The 25671-nt window shown below is 33.9% G+C and overlaps 1 protein-coding gene across 1 annotated transcript in view; it reads right to left on the reverse strand.

The window, feature by feature from the left end:
* Dach1 (dachshund family transcription factor 1) overlaps nucleotides 1–25671 on the reverse strand; it is a 394219-nt gene that overhangs the window by 220707 nt on the left and 147841 nt on the right. Inside the window, exon 2 of the mRNA XM_033760919.1 lies at nucleotides 7115–7230. Within this exon, the coding sequence (XP_033616810.1) occupies nucleotides 7115–7230 (116 nt within the window). The remainder of the gene's footprint in view (nucleotides 1–7114; nucleotides 7231–25671) is intronic.

Below are 25671 nucleotides of genomic sequence, written 5' to 3' on the forward strand. Positions count from 1 at the left end.
CCACCACACCCGGCATGAAACATATTCTTAAAGAGTATGAACAGAAAAAAATTCCAATATAATATGGTTAAATCCTTAAGACATAACCTAAACCATGCAATTAAGAGAAACCAAAGCTCTGAAGTGAATCTCAGGGGGGAAAGTCTACCAAAGAGAGACACTAAACAAATCACATTGCCCATCTTTCTCAAAACTTTTGTTCTATAACATCTTTTAGGAATATTCACAATACACCTATAGAAGAATTGAAGTTTTTTTTTTCCTTAAATAAATATTTCTATTTCTGATTTCTGTAGGTTGAAGGGGAACCGAGACAGTAATAGCACCTCCTACTGGTCCAAAAAGTTACATGGTGCAATAAAAACAGCAGGAGATATTGTAAAACCAAAGGATTAGCAGTGTCTAAGAATCTCACTAATAAGGGATAATCTACAAAACTCTGGCTGATCTTCACAGAATTCACCGTCATAATCCAGAGTTGACTCTGAAAATTTGATTTGCTTTTCCTGGCATAAATAAACTTTTGTCAAAGGAGGCATCATATTTCCAAACAGAAGCAAACAATACCTTGCAATTAGTTAACTAAAGACATTAGCAACTTCATTACTGCAAGCCCACTGAGAGAGTGCTGGGAGCAGAGTATAATTTAGTACAATTCAGTGTAGGCATAGGAGATAACAGAACTCAACAGAAAGTTGGAAGAAAGGAGTAAATTGAACAACAAAAAAAAAAGATTTGTAATTTTCCTCTAGATTAAGTACATGAGAAGTCTGTCCAGAAATCTAATATGTAGTTATTTAAGTAAATCTAAAAATGACAGATCTTTTCTCTAAGAGCTCAGAAAACAATTTTAGGAATTCAATACGAGTATCAAGGTCAGGGCATATTAGATTTGCTTGTAGTTCTAGATTATAATGAATATTACATATAAAAATATATCACGTACTTCCTCATGTCAGTATTTTATTTACATTCAATTAAATTCAGAAGTATATTTTATTCAAATATGTATTAAATTAGTTTTAAATCATGATGCAATGGGTATGATGAAAAGTGTAATACTTAAGGATTATATAATGTAAATACACACACACACACACACACACACACACACACACACTGGAATTACAGAAACATATTATGCCATGTTATATTTTTGAATATTGCATCTCTGGAACATCAATGTAGAGGTATCAAATTCACCAACTGTTAATGATAATGCTTAAATTTACCCATTACAACCTATGAACATACAAGTAATGCCTTCCATCCAGTTAATATATGTATTGGTTTCTAGATTCTAAATCTTTAACCTGGAGCCTACATGTGATTATTAGAACTTTAGAAACTTCACTAACACACCGCTGTTTACATTTGTAACCATGAGGCATAATTTCTCTCAGAAATCCTTTGCAAAATATTTATTAGCTATATTCATTGAGCAAATATTTTTTTGAATATCTGCTCCCTGTCAGGCAATAGTCAACATACTGGGTTACCACAGTGAATGAATTGGTCAAAAACTTCCCAGAGGGCTACATAGAATCATATCTACAACACCACACTTGGACTTTTAAAAATACCTCTTTCAGACTCACTGGATTCAGTAAGCTGTCACTGGCCCTCAAAATTGAGTCCACATCCTAATCCCAGAAACCAAAGAAAGCTACTTGATATGGAGCAGGAGTTTTTGCAGATATAATTGTGCAAAGGATTTTCAGATGGAGAGATCTTCCTCTATTTTCCAAAACACTCTAACAGACACACATGCATCCTTAAAAGAGTGAGGCAGAGGGCTGTTTTATACACCCAAGAGAGAGAGAGAGAGAGAGAGAGAACCAACCACAGGGAGAAACAAGTGAAGCAGCCACAGAACAAGGAATACCAGCAGCTTCCAGAAATTTAAAGCGCCAAAAATGAATTCTCCCTTAGAGATTCAAAGAACGTCTGACACCATAATTCCAACATAGTGATACTGATTTCCGACTTCTGAACTCCAAAACTGTGATAGAAAAAGTTCCTAGTCTTCTGCCCCCCAGCTTGTGTCTTGTTACAGTGGCCACAAAAAAAACTAAAAGTGTTCAATGCAGATTTCAAAACTTTATAAGAAACATGATGAAGTCTAGATGGCCTTTCATAAAGCGGAAAAAAAGAAGCTATATTATTTTATTTTTCTCTTCAGGAAAAACTAAAAGGAAATATGAATTATCTTAGTAATAGATTAAATGTGGTATTTTAAAAATGTCCAGAGTTAGAACTCAGTATATACAAACTGTATGAAAAACTCCCATTAATGTATACATATGAATGGTTTAAATAGTTTACATCGTATTTACTCTTTGAATAAGGCATTCAGTAGATTATTAAGATTAGTAAAGACAATCATCATATTTGTGGCTGGTTTGCTTGTAAATATTTCTATCATCCTAACTTTTAAATTTCCTTATGGAATATGATACATGTATTATAAAAAATTTCTCAACATATGAGGTACAGTTCTATGCTATGAATTTTCTCTTGAGAAAGTAGAATGTTTAAAGAACTTAAAAATATTGCAAATGTTGACATTTTAAAAGGGGTATTTTGGATGTTGGTGGTGGTTGATATTAGCTGGAAAAATAAAGAACATAAGATTTGAAAATATACTTGTTTATCATTGAATGAATATATATATATATATATACACACATATATATATATGAATGCTTTCCTTTAAACTTTTTTTTGTTTGGTGTTTTGAGACAGGGTCTCGCTATGTAATTAAGACTGACCTGGTCTTGAACTCACAGCAATCCTCCTGTCTCAGCCTCCCAAGTGCTGGGGTTACAGTCATGCAACACCACTCCTGGCAATCCTTTAAACTTTTTAAATAGGAATGTTTCAATAGGATTAACTCTACATTAATATTGTCACGGTCCATTTTTTCCAAAATGATAAATTTGCATGTACAAATTCTTTTTACGCATTGTGTGTGTGTTTGTGCATGTGTGCATTTGCAAATTCTTTTTTTAAATGCACTTTGGTTATGTCTCAACAAAGTCAAGAGACAAAAGACAATGTCACAGAGTAAACCTATAAAGCAATCACTTGATCTGAATGTATTTGAAAGAAAATAAGTAGAGAATAACTTTGCTTTTGATGTCAAATGCAAGCATTTAGAATTCAGTAAGTTACTTCATAATATTGATATAAAAATTGTATTTCAAAATGAGTTTGCATTCAACCCTAAAGATAAGAATCAAGAAATTGACCAAATACTGTATCTAAATTACCCTCTCAGGGAAAAAAAAGGAGTATCCTGAATCCATAAATACTCTTTCCTTAACTGTACAATAATCACCATTCTATAAAAAGTATGAATGTTATTGGAATGCTGTTGCTAGGATGATTTTTTTCCAAACTGGTATTTATTAGCAAAAATGATTTATGACAAGTGCTCACTCTAAATAAATGTAGTGACCACTGCAGGAGGTATTGCCTGTAAGACTCTACAAAGAGGCTTCTTTCTTTCATTAACTTCAATTTCTGGTTGCTATGACATCTGGTGACAACCATAACTTCTGGAAATTACCACCATCTGCCCACGCCCCCTTCTAAAGTTATATACAGGTCTGCTGAAGCAAACAAAACAGCAAACAAATAAAAGCTCAAGAAGAAATCTCATTAGTCTTTGTTGTTTTGTTTTTGTATTCTTAAATAATAACTACCTAAATCTGCAATATTAAAATTGAAACATGATTTTTATAAAATAAAGACAATCTTTTCTGAGAAAACAAGTGCTTCCAGACAAGATAATTCCAATGTTCAATTATAGAAAATTAAAAATAAGAGAATGGCCAGGAACAAGTCAGGGAGTGTTTATGAATTCATCAAAATTAATCAGCATTCCCTCCATGGGACAAAGTTTGGCAACTTTGAAGGCAAATTTGCAAGTTTTTATTCTTTCTAAATGTCACAACTACTAGGAATACAAATGTATAGTTACATATTCATAAGTAAGTTGAAATTTAAATTTTAGGATTTGAAATTAAATGGGACTTTTATTTGTATCTTTTTCTACTTTTAAGGTTTATAGGTTTCTCTATTTTTGTTAATTTTAAAACACAAATTTATGTCTTTTAATGATATTATTAGAAACTTTTTCTAAATTTAAACTCACAGGTTTGGACAATAGAAATATTAGCAAAATAATTTGCTTATTGTCAAGAATATAAATGTACATTTTTTTCATAAGATTTTTAAAAAGCACTTTTGGCTTTCTTCATTTTGGGAATAAAAAATTGACAATGTTTTTTAAGGAAAGTAGAAAATACAAAATTAAATCCTAAGATATAAAATTTATGTATTTATATGAATCCCATTCCTCTAATAGAGAAAGCACTTTCTGGGGAAAAGGTACTGTATACAGCTCTTGAGATCCACAAGATTTATTTAGGACTGTGAGATTTATAATTTAAAAAGTAGTGAATAAGATGTCCCCCAATACTGAGAGGCAAAATTATGTGTTTCCTAAAATGTAAACTTCTCTATCTAGAAAATGTTTATGTAAAAAGGGAGATTACATATTGAATACATTAATACAGCCTCATTCAAGTACAATAGGTATAGTCTGGCAATCTCAAATATTTGGACGATTGTCTAGATTGTCGGAAAGAAGCAGCAGTGAGCAAACAGGCCCTGCTAAACCATTCACTGACTTGTCCAAGAGCCCTGTACAATCCAGTCTTTCTCCTCATTCTTATCTGTAATGTTACTTCATAAGATCTTTCTCAATACTTGCTTGGCAAGCTTCGCAGAAGTCCTGGCTTCTGGCTTCAATACATTAGAAAGCACAAAGACACGAAAGGGCTGAGAGGAAAACATGGCAATTGAAATACAAAAACGATCCTACTGTAAAATAATCGACAAATGGCAAGTCAATTCGAAACTATCTCCAGTATTTATTTACCCACAAAAGTGTATGACATATTTTAGAAAGAAAAATTTTTTAAGTTACTTAATGATTTGATTTGGGGTTTCAATATATGAACTTTTTTATTTATAAACTTTACTTCAGCTGGGCATAGTGGCACACACCTGTAATCCCAGCACTTGGGAGGCAGAGGCAGGAAGACCACTGCAAGTTCAAGCCCAGGCTAGGCTACATAGTGAGTTCAAAGCTAGTCTTAACTACATGGTGAGACCTGTCTCAAAAAAAAAAAAAAAAAAAAAAAAAAAAAAAAAAAAAAAAAAAAAAGAAAAGAAAAACTTGGGCCGGGAATGTAGCTCAGTGGTGCCCAGGTACCACAAGCAAACAAACAAAAAAACCCACAACTTTACTTCAGAGTTAATTGATAATGTTAACTATATGAGAAGTTGCTATATTTAGATTTTGATGGCACCACCTTATTTCTTTATTGTTTTGGTAAGAAATGATTCATAATTATAACCTTGAAAACTTGAATATTGGAAGACGATTTGGGATGAAATCTTCCCTATTTTTATGTGAATACAATCTAGAATATATTTTTTTCTTAAAAATAACTGTGATTAAGTAACATTTGATAGTCAAAACAAACTTACCAAATATACAAAATGATTATTAACATAGTCACTTAAAAATTCAAAACATAGGTCACTTGAGTTTAATTATGTCAAAGATTTAGATCTTTCTCCCTTCACATTTAAGTCTTTAAATGATAAAATATATGAAAAATAAAATTTTAATGTTTAATAAAAAAGATTTTCTTATGCAGCATCCAAAATTTCAAAAGTGGAAATTTTATCATTTAATTAAATATATACAGTCAAAGCTTAACAAAGTGATATCAATTTCTTTTACAAATCTGTAATTTTGAACTACAATTTCAGGCCACAGGATTCAATAATTTGAGACTCATGTATAGCTCAACAAATGAAAATGATACTCACTTTGGAATTGGGTCATTTTCAGTTATGAATATCATTAGTCTATGTCTCGAATTTTCATCCACAATATTAACGTAAAAGTTCACACTGGGGGAATTTCAATTATTTGCTATTAAGACTCTGTAGTGAATTGGTGAAAAAAGAATTAAATACTCAGCTCAATTAATATCTGATAAATATTCACAAAGGTGAATGAAATATTTAGATATTGCCATAAAAATGAAGATGTGTTAGAAAGAGTCAGTACTTGAAGGAACTTTCATCCATATTTGGAATATGAAATCAAATGAACCATGATTATAATAGAACACAGAAAAAGACTATGTTACGAAGCAAATGAAAATACTGATACGGAAAGTCCTAGACAAAAATACTGTTTTCATCTTGCCAACTTTCTATTGTATTAGCTGTATTATATATTATATGGCATTTAAAGTTTATATGTTTATCTCAATAAACTTCCATGAGAGTAAGAATTAATATAAATATTATGCTACATACTAATATCAGTATTTGAATTTGCTCATAGATCTGTCTCATTTCCTAATGGAAAGCAGAATATATATATATAAGTGAAGTATGTATAAGTAGGCCATAAAATTAAAGAACACATGCAGGTGGCAGAAATCAAATGAGTTATTTTTTTTCTGCCGTGAACATAAAGTTGTTTATAGTGTCAAGGTTATGTAATTATGTGAACTTCCTTGAAATGGCAGCAATAGAAATTTGTTTGAAAAAAACAGATTTTCTATTTCACACAGTCATTGTCTGCTGTTGCATGTATTTTTCTCATTTCTGATTCCTTATGGGATGAGAATGAAGCTTAGAATCCAGAGACCTGAGTCTGAGTAACCAACACTGGGAGCTCTCCGCTGAGCGACCTTGAGAAAGTCATGCCACTGATTCTTACTGAGCACCTACTCTTTGAAAAGAAAAGGAATGATAATTTACTTTTGGATATTGTGGGAGAATTAATTAAAATGACTTCTAGCATTATGTGCAATTAAGCATCTTTCATTTTATTTTAAATTTAAAAAGTGATCATAATCACAATATAGTCTGAAATAAACTATCTCCAGTGACATTGTCGTTTTGTGCACAAAATAAAATTGATGCATACAAACACAAATTTAATAATAGCTGTGCATCAAATCTAGGATGTTGGCTAATTTTTAATATCTTTGGTGTAAGTAAATAACACTCTTACCTGTTGGTGGAATTATTCCAGGAGACATGAGGCCAGGGACAGAATGTGGCATGATATGAGAGTTCTCTGGGGAGGTGACACTTTGAGTCCTCTTAGGAGGCCTTCCAGGTCTAGAACTGAAACAAACAAACAAAAAATTTTACAATTAAGCTGTTGTCTTACACATCATTTCAAAGTTGTTTCAAGTGGTAACATGGACTGTAAATAAATTTGTTTCAAGGACGGTTGCTTTTGCAGTTAGATGTAATAGACTTCCATCACTAATTAGATTACATGCTGAATTCATTTTCCTCATTGAAGATCAGCCACTCCTGATGCATAATTCATAGCCTGCACCTCGTTACCTGCTTCTTCATATTAATATCTATACACAGTTTGAATTGCCTCGTTTGCATATGCTAAAGTTCTGCATGCAGCCTTCAGCACGAAAATTATGCACTAACTTGTAATAATTATTACAGTCAGCCTGCTATTGATTTATGAGACTTTTAAAAACCAAATATGTGTAGTACTTGTAATGAATGATATTTTAAGGTTCTTCAGGAAATTAAAAGGCAATGGCTGCCTAAGGAAATGTTCTGCTTGTTTGATTTAATACTACAGTTAGCTGGGAGGTGGAATGAAAGAGTGATTCAGACCTATAGCACATTTTTCGATGATATGTTTTATTACTTCGCACTGCTAGCCTGATATCTAGATGATAAATGACAATACATATCTAATGTGTGAAAAGGTCTTCCAATTTCTTTATTTTTTGTCATCTAAAAGATAAGTCAAATTATCATTTAACCCTTATTCCATTTAAGCAAATAACTTTACCAAGTTGCCTTACTTTTAATATATAAAATAAATTAGAAAGACTTGGGACTATTTTTTGGACATTTTAGAAACTGCCAATACAGCATATTACACCTACTTTTGGGATAAATAATAGTGTTGTTGTACTTAATAGTAGTGTTTTATAGTACTTGTCTTTTAGGTGGCTTTTACACAAAATTCTTTTAATACTATAAAAGGAGGTGAGGACAAGACAAGAATTCACTTTTTTTCCATGAAAGTAACATCAAGAATATATCAATAATTTTTTAAACATTTTACTAATACATTGCCACTTTGAGCCTCTATGTTATAAATGTGCCTTTATGAAATGTCCTCTCATCATTTATTTAGTCAATATGTAAGCAGATATATCAAACTGTCTATACATCCTCCATAAGGATGAAGGATTTCCATGTTTGCTTCAGCTGAGATCACTTGCCTCATCAAAAGATTCCAAGACCCTATCTCTTACCTTGTATAAGCAATATATGTGGTCACTGAACAAATAACTACTAAGCACCTGCTGTTTTCAAAGCAGTACTCTGATTTGGATGCTGATTTGGGTGAATGAGTTCTTAAGTCTTCAGGAGCTGACACCTCTTGCCAAAGGGAAAGACTCAGATGCATAAATAATTATGATGCAAATTGTAGTGAGGAAAACCTCATAAGAAAACTGCAATCTGTATACTAATCGGAACTTAGGCAAGATGATGATACTACCATACTCAGAGAAAAAAAGATGGCAGTGGAAGCATTAGAAGAAAATTCAGAGAATGAAATAAATGTGGAAAGAATGGGGAAAAGGTTCACTTCAGTGAAGATACAAAAAAGGAATGAAAGCATGAAAATGTAAGAGTGTATATAGATTATTTCAAATAAGCTGAAACAAGTCAAATAGCAAGGAAAGGGGTTGAGACTGGCAGATTTATTTTGTGGATCAGATTCTTCAGGTCTTAGAGAGGATAAGAACATTGTTTGCAAATTCTTGTCTGTTTTGTTAACCTGTAGGGGTACTTTCCTGCTTATATTGAAGTATCTCTCTAGCTATTTATTCTTTATCTTCAGTTGGCTTTTTAACTTTTGTTATTTATCCAGAATCAATCAACAGCCTTCAAATAATCTCTGTTCTTCCTGAGTGATCTTTTTTGTCATCACTGAGATGCTAAGACTAGTGGCTAAATATACATCTATAGTCCAGAGCTTCCTCTTGGGATTTAGACAGATTGATGTCTCTCTACTAGACATCGCTGCTTAGATATTCTAAAATAATCTAAGACTCAGCTTGTGCAAATCTGAAATCAGCATCTGAGCCATTAAAACCCATTCTTCTTTCCCATTTTCAGCAAAATGATACCTACTTAATGAGCCAAAAAACTCAAGATTCAGCAGTGTCTTTTCCTTCTCTTGCACACTCAAATATCATCTCTACCAAGACATTTTTTAATCTACTCTACTTTCTATGTCTCCACTCCTACCATATAGGTCAGTCCCTCATTTCTTATGTGATGTACTTTTACAGATTTCCAAACTCTTTCACCATCTATATCCAAATTTGTTCCACTCTAGAGCTTGGAGTCCAGAATGAAGACAGCTCAGTGTTTCCAGAAGGATTTTTCTAAAAAGCAAATTTGATCATTATTTTACATTTGATTAATCAATATTTTTTTTAGAGTCATACTCTTTAGCATATGCTGGTCTCTCTAAAGGGGCCCAAGTCCACTTCTACAATTTCGTGTTTTTATTTTTCAACTGATCATTTATATTTTGCCCTTTTTTAACAGTTTGCTGAGTTGGTTTGGTCTTCTTGTACATCATTTATAAATGCTGTCTACTTGCTCAACATTTCTACATCAAACTATCCTCATCCCCATTTTATCTAAATAAACCTCAGTCATTCTTCTTACTAACCATTCCAAGTTCTAGTGCTCTTGCCAAGAACTGTCATAACATACAGTGAACGACCCTACTATAACTCAGCAGCAATTGCAGTAATCTGCTTATCTATTCTGCTCTAATATGACATGCCAGAAAGTGCACAAAGTAGGCATATATTTAAATAATTTTTCAACTATTTGTATAGTCATTTCCTCCAAATTCCTCAGGCATCCTATTTTATCATTTTTAGTGCTTCAAAAACCTGCCAGGATATTAAAAAAGTAAGATACAAAGTTTGGAAAATGGAGTCTAAACATAATATTCAATATAAGTCTCAATACCACAGGGGCAAAAGTAGAGATTTGGTGTGATCTCTAGTAAGATGCCGCGGAGAAAGTGGAAAAGGAAATTAAAAGACTTCAATTTTTGGTCCTTTAACCTGTTTTACTTTGAAAGAAACTAAAACTGTTGAGGAGTACTTCATTATTCAGGCCACAGGAGTTGTCCTAACAGCTTTTACTCTGGAAGCAGAAGTTAGGCTACTAAGTAGGAACACTTTAATTCACGCTGTGATTAGAATAGACCCAGTGGGCTCCTTTCATCACAGATATCTCCTACCCAATCTATCACCTTGCCTCACATTCCACCAATAGAGATTTATTGCTTTCAGACTTGAAGCTTGAAGTTCTTTCAAAACTTTCTATTAAAATGCAAATACCCTTGGTGGTGGTAACAACCTAAAACCATCAACTAACACCCTACAGGGGATTACTTTACATCTGGGTGAGAGTGCAGTTTTGAGAAACTCATACAAAGAATGGAAGAGACTGAAAGAATAGATCAGAAAGACAAGTCAAACTGCTTACCTTCTTCCTAACAAGACTACTGGGACTTCTCTTTAAAATGATATACACCTTCTTAGTTGAGAGGAACTGGGAAATCTTAGTAAGACTTTCCTTATTCCTTCATTAGGTTCCCTTACTGTCAAGTGTAGCATTTTAGTCTAATTGACACTTTGGTCACTTATTACTAATTTCCACAGGGTTCTATCAGAGATAGCTTAACTCTAAAATGCTTGAATATCTACATGCATGTCAAAACTTTAGGGAACATCCAAAAAAACATACTGTATTTGATATTGTATCCAAAAGACATATTTTATTGCCTGGACTGCTCTGCTAGCTTATGAGAAGGTATAACCTTAATCAAGTTGCCTAAATTTTCTGAACATCATAGGATTTAAAAATGCTTGATATGCTTTGTTAGAAATGAGCTATTCCCGGAAAGCAAAACAAAAATTTAAACAAGGAAGTGAAACATTTAGCAAAGCATTTTCTGTTAGAATGTTCAATGGCCTCAGTGATAGGCACACTCAACTCGGTTTCAACTACAACAGTGACCATCTAGACTAGAGAACCAGAGAAAGTGGAACTCTCCTCATTAAAAAGAAAGTTTCACTAAAACAATTAACTGAAATAACGATACAGCTTAAGATGTTCATAATTTTTTCAGCTTCACACATTAACTACAATACAGCCTTTAATATTTTCAACCATTTCCAAAGAGGTTTAGGGATGTCCAAAGTCATAGTTACTATCCCAAACACTTATCGACTAATGAAAGCACACCTTTTTCTGCAGATCTGAATAAAAAGGTTTCTTTTTCTAGAAAAATCATTTTAGGTGGTCCTCTTTCTTTAGTTTACATCACTCAATCTTATATTAATTTCTGCATCTTTAAAGACTGATAAGGTTGACCAACACTTTCTAGTCCATTTATTCTGTTTATTTATGCTAAAGTCCAAACCCAACTTTTAAAGACATAAGTGATATAAATTAATGAGAAGATAAATTCATTAAAAGAATAAGATGCATTTGAACTGTCAAGCAGATTTTTCAGCATACAAACTTCTCCAAAGATACAGTTTTCTAAACTTTTCAATAGTTTTTGAGAAATTAAATTTGGTTCTCCTTCTGAGAGTTCAGGCAGAGAAAGAACAATCTAGGAAAGAAAGAGAAGTCTGAAAGCAGCTGCCCAGAAGAAAGTTTAGGTCCAAACCCACCTGTCTGAGGAAAGGGAAGAAGGGTTTCTTTCAACCCTTAACTCATTATTATATCCAAGAGAAGAGAGATACTACTTGTAAGCACTTGAGTAGACGTCAGGGCTAGAAGAACCTAGACACAAACCCTTCTTGGAGGAGCAAGATAAAATTCAATAGAATGTTGGGTGACAGTAGAAGCTTGCTCCCCTAACCTGTAAGAATTTATTTACGCTGTCTAAATCCTACTACCCTCCCCAGGCTGGGCCAGAGGAACTTGTGATCCTCCTCCTCAGCTTCCAGGCACACTGGAATTACAGGCTTGCACCACTTCACCCAGCATCAAAGACATGACTTTTCAGGGACCAAAACAGAGAGTTCTACAAGGCACTTCAATATCCCCAGGGGACATCTGCAAAGTACCTTTGGCTTACAGACTCCTGAGCACAAAGCATCATTTCCTGTCCTTATTTACATGGCATGTAACTCACAAATGAGCTGAAAAAATATACAAATAAGTAAACTGAAGTGTTCTTTCGTAAAGCACACTTTAATAAAAAGTGCACATTGGGGTGGGAATTTAGCTCAATGGTTCTGCAGCCTGCTTTGCAAGAGCAAGGTCCAGAGTTGGATCCCCCTACCAAAAAAAAAAAAAAAAAAGTTCCCATGCTCAAATTTAAGATGAGCCAAGTTAAATGGATCAAATACTTTGTGGAAGAACTTCACACATTATCAAAGCTCATTTTGTTTCGGGGGACAAGTTCTCAGAGTTTACTGTACTTATGTGCATTTCAAATTTCCAAGAATAAGCTTTTATTATAATGAACTTACTAACAAGCCTATTATTTCTAAGGAGTTTGCTTTAGAGACTTATACTCAAAATGACTGCATTATCTCCAGCAGTATGATTTATTTTCAAATTATGAGATCATATTATCTCTAAACATTATCGAACTTTGGTCCATGTGTTATATGGTACAGGAATACTGTTCTCCGGGGAACAGAGAAACACAAATTCGAATATTCTATACAGGCTACCAGAGGCCAGAGTGCATCACTTGTACCCTTATGTCCATGAAGTATCAAAAGACCTGAGGATTTTGGTTAAAATCTTGTAAATGTCATTGCATACATGATTGACCAACTTTCTGTGATTTAAATTGAATACAGTGCACTGATAGAAATAAGTGCCTGGCCAGGGATCTAGCTCAGTGGTCCAGTGGCCTGCCTTGCAAGCACAAGGATCCGAGTTCAATCCCTGGTACCTAAATAAATAAATAAATAAATAAAAAGAAATAAGTGCCTCTAAAGGAAAAATAAAGCATATAGTCATTTAACTGGAACTATTTCGACTCTCAAGTCAAAGAAATGCAGGAATTGATAATTAGTCAAAGTAAAAGGCTAACATCAATATACTGAAATTATCATTAATGCAAAAACACATAGAAACTGAAATTAGATTCTCTTCTTCAGAGGAATTATTTTCTCCAACCTTCCTCCAACCTCAGAACCAATAGGTTTTTTATAGGCCTAAAGGAGTACAGGAAATTTATGTACACAAAACCTGTTTCCAAGCCCAAAGAGAAAATATTGGAAGTTTTTTGTCAGTTGAAGCTATTAAGTAATGAATAAGAAATGACAAAATAGAATGTATTAGACTGCAGTCAGGCATGGTGGCCCACACCTATAATCCCAGCACTCTTGGAGGCTGAAGCAGGAGGATCTCAAGCTCCAACACAGCCTGGAATACATGGTGACTGAGCAAGATACCACAGAGAAAAAGAGATGTAAGGGAGGGAGCGAGGGTGGGCAAGAGAGAGGGAGAGGGGGGAGGAGAGAGAGAGAAACAAAGAGAGAAAGAAGGAAGAAAAAGAAAAGAAAAGGAGAGAGGGAGGAAGGAAGGAAGGAAGGAAGGAAGGAAGGAAGGAAGGAAGGAAGGAAGGAAGGAAGGAAGGAAAAAGTTTAGAAGATGGTGAGGATGTTTCTCCACAGGAAAGCCCTGGGTCACTATATTTATGCAACTCAGCCACTCTTAAGCGTCTGTATGTTAAGTGTTAACAATTAATGGCAGCATAAAACACTGGTATATCTTTTTAATAGACTATATACTTGGGATAATCAAGCCTCTAAAGCCCCTTTTTTAAGAGTATCTATAAAAGAAGACCAAGTTAAAAAGTTTCTTTAAAATCCGTTAAATATATTGCTTATGTTAACCTTGGAATTAATATGATGATGTTAGTTTAAGATCCTTTAACTCAATCCATATATTTCTTATATTTAACCTTTATCGAATCAATGCCTTGAAATATTCTTGCCTCAATTTGCATCAATGGTAATTGACCCCTTAAAAGTGCATCAAGTGATTTATCAGTAAAAATCTATTCTATGAATATTTTATTAGACTAAAAGTAATTTAATGTTATTTAAAAGTTTAATTAAAGGCACATAAAAATGTAATGCTATTTACTTTTACCTATCTGTAGCTTACGACATACATCTACCTATATACTCTACCCAGAGTTTATATTGTTTGCAAAAATCATTTAGTGACATGTTTGGCTAGAGAGCTAAATATTTTAAACTTTTTAATCACCTTATAACTTTCTTTGGTTCTCATAAGTTTTCTGGGACACAGATGAGTCTACCTGTAACAAATGTTTTTCGTAATTCTGTACAAAGGCTTACTAGAATTCTATAAGAGGACAAATCTGAAACAATCAGAATCAATTGTCAAAGGTTTTCTTAAAGTTTAGGAAAATTTAATACATGTTGCTCTCTCTTAATGGTTGCCATGACTCAAACCATATTATATTATATAAAATTTACAATTGATATTAAATGATGATCCAAATAAAATTTGTAACAGACCAATCATTTATACAAACTACAGACCACATAATTACAAAGAAAATTCCTTTTCTTATAATTTCTCAGTTTGGCTTTCAATTACTACATCCAGTTACTGTTGCCTGTATTTCATTTGACCCAAACGCATGTGTTCAGTCTTTTGTTTCAGTGGGACCTTTCAGGACCCTGTTCATAAATATGCAGTGGCCGTGGTTTGCTATCATTCTGTTTTTGCAGATCATCTTTAATTTTGCTCCACATATATATATATCATATATATATATATATTATATATCATATATATAATATATATGGCCCTCTTTTCAAATGTTTTCATTTTTTAAAACAGTAAATTAAAATAATTGGAGTTATATATTTTGATGTCTACTACAAGCACTCTACTAAGTTCATTATGTGCTCTCTTTTAATAATCTTAACAAAACTTTTTGATAAATATCATGTTCGACCTTATTTTATGGATGAAGACATTGAGACATCACCAAAATAAATGACTTGCTGGTATCTAACAAATAAAAAAAATAATAGAATCAGATTATGAACCAAAGAGATCTGACTCCAGAGGACAAAGAGATCTGACTCCAGAGGCCAAGCCCTGAGTGCCACGCCACGGTGTCAATGTAATGTATTTGTTTTTTAAATTAGTCAACAAACAATGGACTTGTTAATATGCCTGACCTTAAGATAAATATTGGAAATGTCAGTAAGATGCTGTCCTGGACTTTCAGTGGCCAACAGTCTATTTTGGAAATAGATGGTCAATAACTAGATGATATCCAAATGAGTGAAATGGGGACAGAATTGTAGGGATGCTACAAGAACATAACTATAGAAGGGGTGAGGTCAAGGAAGAAGACATTGAGGTGCATCCACCTTACACACAAGTACACCTTTGTGTGATGTTTACTCAGAAACATGGTTCACTCCTTTCTAAGCCTAGTACATAATTACTCTTTCACAGTTGTACGCATTGTATCTTATCGCTCGCTCCCTGTTGTGTTTCTATTTGTGACACTGAGAAATGTGTTAGACATGTAGTAGGCAGCAATAATTTTCTCAAACACCTATAGGATGTGATGACTTGTTTACTTACGTTAAGCGTATTTTTTTAGATACCTTATTTTAGGAGAATTTTAAAAGGCCATAATTTGGTTCTATATAATCAATTTTATAGGTGAAATTTTAATCTAAACAATAAATAATCTATCTTTTTTTCAATATTTTACAGTAACGGATTTGTATCTGTATCAAGGAAATTCACTAATTACCAAGCTTTGTTTGTTTTCATTTTTCTGTACTTAAGGTATCAATCAAGACTATGATTATTATCATATTTTTTATCTGCAGGAGACTATATTTGTAAAAGTTTTAGGACAGCAACATAAGAAGGAGAAAATCTATAGCAGTGCACCACTCTTTTCCTACTAAAGCAATCAAAAAAGTTATCAATACAAAACAATTAAGTCTGAACATACACAGCAATTTGATATAAATAAGTTCACATAAAAGTCACAAAACTAGAAATTATAGTTATGTTTTCATTAGACTATTAATCCACACAGATATGGTTTCCAATGATAGTTAAAGAAGAAATCTATTAAATCAGAACTCAGAAAACCTTGTCTTTCTACTTCAGAATGGCCAACTCCACCTAAAATTCAGGTTTTAAACCTCCACTGACAAGTTATTTGCATGCTACCTGTAGAGAAAATGTACATAGCTAATATGTTTGAGGTGCCTATCACAAAACAAATACATCTTGCTAGGCGTTTTGGGGCACACCTGTAATCCCAGCACTCAGGAGGCTGAGCCAGGATCACTGTGAGTTCAAGACCAGCCTGGGCTACATAGTGAGTTCCAGGTCAGTCTCAACTACACAGTGAGACCCAGTTTCAAAAACGAAACAAAACAAAGCAAAAAAAACCCATAAATACATCTTCCATTCCCCTCCTATATGTAACACATAGAGCACTGTCAAGAAATGTAATCTTGAAATACAGAGATTCAGGTACCAGCTCCAAAATTCAGGAACCTCCTGACAAACTGTTACTACTTGCATGAGGATTCTAAGCCTAAGAACACAAGAAACTAAGCTGTTTCCAGCCTGCATAGATTTAAAAAGATGCTAATTCATTACACGACATAGATGTTGTGTAAGCAGCGAACACTGCCATTAATATGATTTAAATTAATTGAATTCTATTTGATAATTTATGAAGGCATTTTATGTATAAACGGCCTTTTAATCCCAACATTAGATATTATAAGAAATGGTGATATAAGCTTCCTGTATCTCAGAATTGGAGAAGACACTGACAAATGTCTTTTTCACTCTTGAATAGACCCTGTTTCATCATGGATTTTTGTGTCCGCCGGAATAGCAGACAGAGGTTACTTCTAAAATCTCAATCATTATGCTGACTCTTATTCTTCTTTATTTCCCTTCCTCCCCTCCTTTCTCTTCTTCCTTCCTTCCTATCTGAATCATACTCTAAAATAAAAAATACTGCCTTAATAGTATTGCTTCGATTGATGAAAGCAAGATAGCTTACACATAGACTGACACATTTATAGACATCAGTAATTCTTTCAAGTGCTGTATGTAGATTTTATTTAATTTCAAGAAATGTGTTAGTTGGAGATACGATTTTCATTTTAAACCTATGGGAACTGAGGCAAATATATATTAAGTCCTAAAGCAGTGCTAATGAATAAAAAGGTAGAATTTTTTGGTCATTATTTCAAGTACACAAACTGTTTCTTGATTAAACTCCATACTAAACATTCATTAGAGAGAATTCTAGGGCAAATAGTAGTTATCACATTTATTTTTTATTTTGTTTTTTGGGGTTTTTTTGTTTTGTTTTGTTGCTGTTGTTTTGTTTGTTTGTTTGTTTTTTGGTTTTTTGAGACAGGGTCTCACTATGTAATTGAGACTGACCTGGAACTCACTATGTAGCCTAGGCTGGTCTCGAACTCCCAGCAATCCTTCTGCCTCAGCCTCCAGAATGCTGGGATTACGGGAGTGCACCACTAAGCCCGGCTATATTTATTTTTGAAACAGAAGATTGAACTAGTCAATTTCTTTACCTCACTGCTTATCTGTACACTATCTAATATTGAAATTTTTTCCTTAGTCTTAATCCAATAAATTACCTTCAAAGTCTAGGACAACAGATCTGAATACTAGCTCTAAGTTTCTTCTCTTTCCCAATATGGTTAGTGTGTACAGATATGTCAGGTAGCCACTGGAATTAAAGGGAGATTCTAGATATTATGAAAAAGACAACAAAATATAACTTCATCCCCATAGCAGAATATATAGTTATGTCACGATTAATCAAATAATTTAAAAAGGAAAAAGTAAATTTTTAGATAACATAAGGGCGAAGACATTTGTCATGCAATACAAGTGTTATGTGATGAATCGAGTTAAGGCAAAATCAAAATCTCACAGTCCAGGGACTCACTGCAGAAAAACTGTGGGGTATACTGGGAATGATGGTTTTATTAAAACCTCAAAACAAAACATCCATTTGTATAGTATGAGTGAAGCTCTTCTGTAAACTCGGTATGTTTCTTATGTATATTTTAGTCTCAGCAATAGTGCAAAGCTTTTGAGGTAATGATTTGTGTTTGTTTCTTGTGAAACTCTTCTGAACTCTCTAGTACAAAGGGAAGCAAATCATTCGTGTTTAGTAGAGATGATTAATTCAGCCAATAAGGACGAGCTTCCTAGGTGCAGGTTGTATTACAAAAGAAAAGGCAGATACCGAGTAACTAGAACGAGGTCTTCAAAGAAAGGGAAGGTATAATTTATTATACACAACATTAGGGAATGTTAGTCTGAAGTACAGTCTCTCCCAATTCTAAGGTTTTCAAGAGATTAGCATGCATTTTAATTTAGCCAGTATTGTCAAGATTGAGATTAAAACCCATGCTATATCTCTGCTATCCAAACATAAGCATAATGAATGTTTTGACATGCATTATATGACTTAATATTTGCAATAATTCTATAACACAGTTGCTATCAATATGCACATTTTCCAGATGAATGGAATGGTGCCAGTGAGAGAATAAGTACTTGAATAGACTACAGATTGCTGAAGTTGAGGAACAGAAGGCAACCAGGTCTCTGAGCAAAAGCCTCTACTGAATGGCCACATTAATCAGAAAAAAATGTTTTAGGCTTCAAGAAATGTGTATCAAAATTAAATAGCTGTATCTGGAAGATTTTTGGAGCTCACATTTCTACTGCACAACTGTGGGTATATTTACTATTTTTTTAAATTTTTTTTTCTTTTATTGGGTTTATTGGTACATTTTAGGTATATAGTACAGTTACATTTTTTAAAGAAAACAGGCTATCTTTCCACTTTTGAACCTAGAATGGCCCTTAGTAAGAAATCTCCATGCCTCACCCTCCCTGAACACCATACAAAGTTACACTGGGTATGCTGAATAGCTCCCCTCTCCCAACTACTTCATTTTTACCCTAAGTTTTGTTCATAAATACTATATATTTATTTGTTTACTAGTAAGTTGTCTGTCCTTCCCAATTCCAGGGTGGCAGGGATTTTAAAATGTTTTGTTTACTGGTGTATCTTCAGCTTGTGAAGAACTGTTTGGCACAAAGTAGAAACTCAGTGAATATCTATTAAATTTAAAAAATGGATGAATAGTCAAAAGGAGGGATGGATGCTCATGCTGATCTATGGCCATCTGAACTCACATTATCTCAGTAGTTATTTAAGTACATGAAAGGCTGGGACTATAACATGTCAGAGTGTTTTGTATGGTCCCAATTTGATAATGATGATAAAGTAGAAGGTTCCTGAGTTATTGCCTCCTTTGCAATCTTCTTTCCACTGACTATTTTTTATCTGTCTTGCTCTGCAAAACAATATGGTTGTAAAGAGAATAATCTATAAATTTTCAAGCTGTGGACAATCTATGACTCTTCAAATAATTAAACAACATATTCCACACCCAAACATGTACACTTTTGAACTTAGTTTGAAAAGGTAGACACATGTCCCTAAAACTTTAATTCAGGGTGAGGGGAGGGCAGGGACAAAGGGAAAAACTGAGAACCAAGACCTGTCATGTAGAGGTTCAAGATCCCAATGATGAATGTAACTGTACTGTATATCTAAAATGTACCAATAAACTCAATGAGAAAAAAAATAACAGAAAAAACTTGAATTCATGCTTCCACAATGAAGTATATATTTGTAATCTATGATTTAAGCTTCTATATTATGAAAAAGAACAACTTTAGAGTAAGAGCACAGATGTTATAAATTCTCACCGATTCTTTCCTATGCATGCATGGGTATATATGAAAGCCCTAAGACATTGTACCTAATGTCGCTGAAATATGCTGACAGATCACTGAGCCAGCAGGTATGGTTTGAAAAAGTGGCCCCTAAAGGTTCTGTATTACAGTTTTGCTTCCCAAGGTGATGCTTTTTGGAGGTGGTGGAAGCTGAGGTGTGGCCCAGTGGGAAACCTTAGATTATTACCAAGGTGTGGACACCAGCCTATGTCTCTCTGCAGCTGTTTGGCTTCTGAGTTCCACAGTTTGCTCTGCGACTCCCTCTCATCAAGAGGCCAAGGCGGAAACATATGGGCCACATGAGTTTAAACTGGAACTTCTGGAGCTTTGGGCTAAAATAACCTTTTTCACTCTGTAAGATAATTGCCACAGGTACTTTGTTGTGGTGTTGGAGAACTAATATGTTAGCTTTAGAAAAGTTGAGGTAGTTGCTCGTCTTGTGTACTAAAAAGTGTAGATTAAGTAATTCCGTATTTAAAAACTACAAATGACTACATGTACTTTTTAATTACAAAGAACTAAAAATGAAAAGCAGTAAAAAGGACTTTAAAGACATGACATTAATGTCAAAAACTATTAAGAAAATAATTAGCACAATTATCTACATGTAAATTTTAAACATTTTTAGGAAAATGAATGTTGCAAAAAGTTACAAATTAAGAAAACCATAAGGCAAAACGGGATTATTTATCTTAGTTAATGGACAGTGAACAATCAACTATATGGAAAATAAATAGAAATAGAAAAATAACACAGATATGTAACTAATTAATAAATATATTAAACTATTTATAACCTTATTAGTAAATAAGGATTTAAAAATTAATCAAGCTGGGTATGGTGGCACATGTGCATAATCCAAGTGCTCTGGAGGAGGCTGAGGCAGGAGGATTGATTGCCATGAGTTCAAAACCAGCCTTGTTATGACTTGTGTTTAGATGTCCCCCCAAAGCCTTATAGGGACATAGGTGGGGCTTTTTCAGAGGTGGCTGGATCTAGACTGTGTGACCCTGGAATCCACTCGTGGTACAATGTTAGGCTCAAGGGCACAAGGATTAAAGGTGTAGATGTTATCCACTCTAAGTAGTCTGGACAAGATAAAAGAGGTAGAAGGTCCCTTTGGACTTTGTTAACCTCTGCCTACCATAAACTATTTTCCTCTTTGAGTCCACCCTGCCCTAGTTCCAGCCAATTATGGACTGAAACATCTACAAACTGTGAGCTAAATGAACCTTTCCATCTTTAACTTTGGATGTCTTTAATTTTGTCTCAGCAATGACAGAGAAGTAACTAAAACAAGCCTAAACTATATAGGCATATCCTGTCTCAAAACAAAGGGACAACCAGCTGGGCATGGTGGTGCTTGTCTGTAATCCCAGCACTTGGGAGGCTGAGGCAGGAGGATCGCTGTGAGTTCGAGACCAGCCTCAGCTACATGTGAGTTCCAGGTCACTCTCCACTACATAGTGAGACCCTGTCTCAAAAAACAAACAAACAAACAAAGCAACATACAAAAAGAAAAATACCTTATCCATTACATGACCAAAACTTATGTATTGATGCAAGAGAAATATTATATAATATTTGTCAAAGTCTACTTAGCTGTATGAAACTTTAACATATGAATACTCATTAAACCAACACTTTTATACTGAAAAGCTATTAATTCATCTTGAGGAAACAAGAGAGAATCTGCAAAAATAAAACCTGAAAGTTTTATATTATTGTGTTAGTTTAAATAAATGATGTATTTAAGACTAAACTTTGAGTAGCTCTTTATATATTTAAGAAAGTTAGATAAAAAGGTTAGAAAAATATTGCATGGTATAGTTTTGTGTGTTATATATGATCACATTTAATATAGGAACAAATTATTTTCCCCATGTGGATTCAGTTACACACTACCTCCAATTTGCTATTTTCTAGAATTATAAATATTTGCAAATGAAGAGTGGGGGGTGTGTTTAAATAAGAACAAGAAAGCTGTTATAGCATTCATAGGGAGATTCCGTGCAGATAGAAATGCTATTTGTCAAACCACAAGAAAAAACAACATTTAAAGCTCTGAATGTGTTAGAAGTAAATTTACACACAGGAGGGTATTTTATTTTAGAAACGTGTGTGAATAAGTATAAATAAGTAGAGAAAGATTCCAGACTATCTGAATATTAGAAGTATAACATTTGGACTTTCTGGATTAAAATGTGTAACATGGCTGTTTGCCTTCCCCAAATTGAAAAACTTTGTAAAAGTTCAGGACCTAAAAGTCCTATATGTGAAGAAGAGCTATAATTGCCAAGAAACACTTTTATTCCAAACATCGTGTCAAAAACTGAAGGAAAATATAAACACGACGTAACATGGATGCAGAGCTGAAGACGGCTGACTGCTTCAAAGGGCTCTCACCTTCCCTTACACCTGGAGGCACTGAAACAGTATTTCACCTTGATTTCACTTTTTGTTCACATTTAGCATGAGATTTTGAAAACCTAGCTTTTCCTATTCCCAAACACAGGGCTTCTTTAGACCTGGCCAATGACTTTCCTAAATCCCAAGGCATCCCGTTTGGATGACAAAGAGTGGTGCACCTCTCTGGAAACCTAATCGCTCCAGAGCAGCAACTCCATACCTTCTGCTTGGTTCATTGACAGGATTCACTCTATCTGGGATGCATGTTGTGTGTGTGTGAGACTAGTGTATTAACAAATCCTCTTAGTTTATGAGCGGTTGATCTGAACAGGATTTTAAGACAGTCATAGAATCCTGCTATAGAAGATATTTTGAATTAGTCTAAGGAATTTTTCTCGCTTTCAACTTTCACACATTTCCTAAGGTCTAAAGAGATATTTGAAGAGATTCCTTGAATGTACCTATCATATTCCTAGGAATGAATTACAAATACAGAATATTAAAACTTGTATTAGCTCACCCAACTAAATATTACGACTAAACAAATACAATGGCTAGCTTCATTATTTCAAAATTTGCTTTTCATCAAAAGTTAAAGCCAATGCTCCTCTTATTTAGCTATAATTTTCAATGTGTTCTGGATAAAACAATTAATTAGATGGTTTTAGTCTTAATTGTGACTTTTCTATTGTTTAGTCACTGCTTGCCTGACCTACCAAAGTAATGCATTCTGAACGTCTGTGAAAAGCACACATGCTCGCACACACATACACGTGCACACACTCACATAATAGGGCACACATTGGTCTCCTGTATATGTGCTGGAGTTTACAGAGCAGGCTAACGGGCTGAGAATGCAGGAAAAGAAACAGCAAAGAAATAAAATTGACCTCTGCTCTTAAGAGCAAGCTCAAGAATCTTAGAAATAAGCTACTTTCCATCACTTGGTTGAATTTGAACACATGCCACATTTAGGTTAGCACTGCGAGTATTTGAACTAGGCCTGTATGCACAGATACATTAATATAATCACAGTATGGAAAGGAAGATGTTCTCACCATTACTTTCTTCAGTGCAGTAAAGCTTATTGCACAACAAAAATGCATGAAAGTTGATGGTTCCAAATTTGTCTCACTATCATTTCAACTTTTAATTGGTTAAGAGTTCAGAGTAAATTAGCTATTGAAAGTTAAAGGCAAAGTTCTTGAATTTTAAATATAGGGAATTATTTCTTAGGAATTATTCTGAATTATATATTCAGGACTAATAGGACTGGAATTGGACTTAAAATTTAAGATCAGATTTGCTATGAGATCTTTATTAATTTTATCTGAAAACATATAAAAGATTCATAATCTGCTGAAGAACAGACATATGTATTTATGTAGAAATATATAAAATACACACTAAAAGCCATTAGCTGGTATTCAAGATGGCAGTACTATTTTATAGAAACACATTTATTTGAACAAATTTTTCGTAAGTAGTTATATATCTAGTTAGCTATGTAAGGTCAATAAAAATCAAATCATATTATCATGTAAGAGAAACCATGTGACATTAAGCTTATGTTTCTGATTTATCTAACTGAGCATTATGGTCTCAAAGTGAAAACAAGGAGGAAAATAAGAGCTGTGTAACAGGAAGTATAGAGATAGCTCATTCCCAAAAGGTAAGAGGATCAAGAGGTGGAGGGAGAGGTGGGAGGAGTAGAGGATGAAAACAAGGAATGGGATGTGTTCTGCACAGGCACCAACTTCACAAAAGGAAGGTAAGCACCAGGTACTGCCAACATGTGCATGAAAGCTGGGGGCATCAGGAGTGCAGGGAGAAGGGAAGGGAGAGGAGAGGAAAAAAAGGAATTAAAATGTGTTACGTACATGTACGAACTTCCCACAAGAAGCACAAATGTTACATACCACCACACACATAAAGTAATACACTAAGAAAAATAAGTTATCATCAAAAGGTTTTAGGTAAATACATGTTTAGACCTGAGATTTCACAATTTGAAAAAATGCTTGATAATCATCACATTTATATTTAATAGCTGTAACTTCTGATGAAGCTGTCCACATTGCTTTAGATGAAACTTATTCATGTTGTTTTCCTGAAAATAAATACTGATAATGTAGTCATTCTGATCCTATTAGAGCGTATTTGGTATTTGATGACCTCTTGTTCAAATATGGGAGTGGAAATCACTAAACATCAAAGTTGAAATCCAGAAAGAGTAGGTTTTTTGACATGAGGTTGTAAAAGGTATAATGAGGATTTTGGAGAAGAAAAACAAGATATATAATACAATGATGGAGTAGAAATAAATATTAGCTTTCTGCGAAGTAGAAAGATGGAACTGATAATCAGAAGGGATCTTATGAGACAATGAATTGCGTGTAGAGAAACAGAATAGAAAAATAAAAAAGAGAACAGAACTACCATATGATACAGCAATATGGGTAAAGGATATATAGTCAAAGGAAATGAAATTAGCACGTGAAACAGACATCTGTACCTTCAAGTTCACTGTGACACCTTTACAATAGCTGAAAAATGGAAACAAACTAAGTGTTCATTAACTGATGAATGGATAAAGAAAATGTGGGCTATAGACAATGGAAAACTATTCAACGCACACACACAAAAAAAAACGAAATCACTTCATTTGCAACAAATGTGTGGACTAGAGATTATTAAGTGTCATTTCATTAAACGGGCCTGGCAAAGATCTCACTCATATGTGGAGTTGAAAAATGTTGCTTTCATACACATGGAAAACAGAATGGTGGTTTAGCAGAGAAGACTGTAAAGAAGGGAGGAAGGGTGAGGAAATGTTATCAGTGGGTGCTGACTTACAGTGAGAACCTGCAATTTCACAGCAGGATGACTACAGATAGTAGCAACGTTCTATTCATTTCAAAAGATAAAAGAAAAGATTTTGAAAATTTTTACCATAAAGAAATGCTATGTGAGCAGGTGTGTTTAACTTCATTTAAACATTGCACAATGTATACATATATCAGAACATAACGTGATATCCCATTAATATGTGAGCTTTTATGTTTTTATGAAGTAGTTAAAATAAATCTTAAAAAAATAAGGGCAGGGCTGAAAATTTAGCTCAGTGGTTACGGTGCCTGCCTTGCAAGCCCAAGGGCCTGAGTTCAGTCCCTGGTACAAAAAAAAAAAAAAAAAAAAAAAAGGGACGGA

Source organism: Fukomys damarensis, unplaced genomic scaffold (genome assembly GCF_012274545.1).
Source record: "Fukomys damarensis isolate Sample0158 unplaced genomic scaffold, DMR_v1.0_HiC HiC_scaffold_6, whole genome shotgun sequence".
NCBI lineage: Eukaryota > Metazoa > Chordata > Mammalia > Rodentia > Bathyergidae > Fukomys > Fukomys damarensis.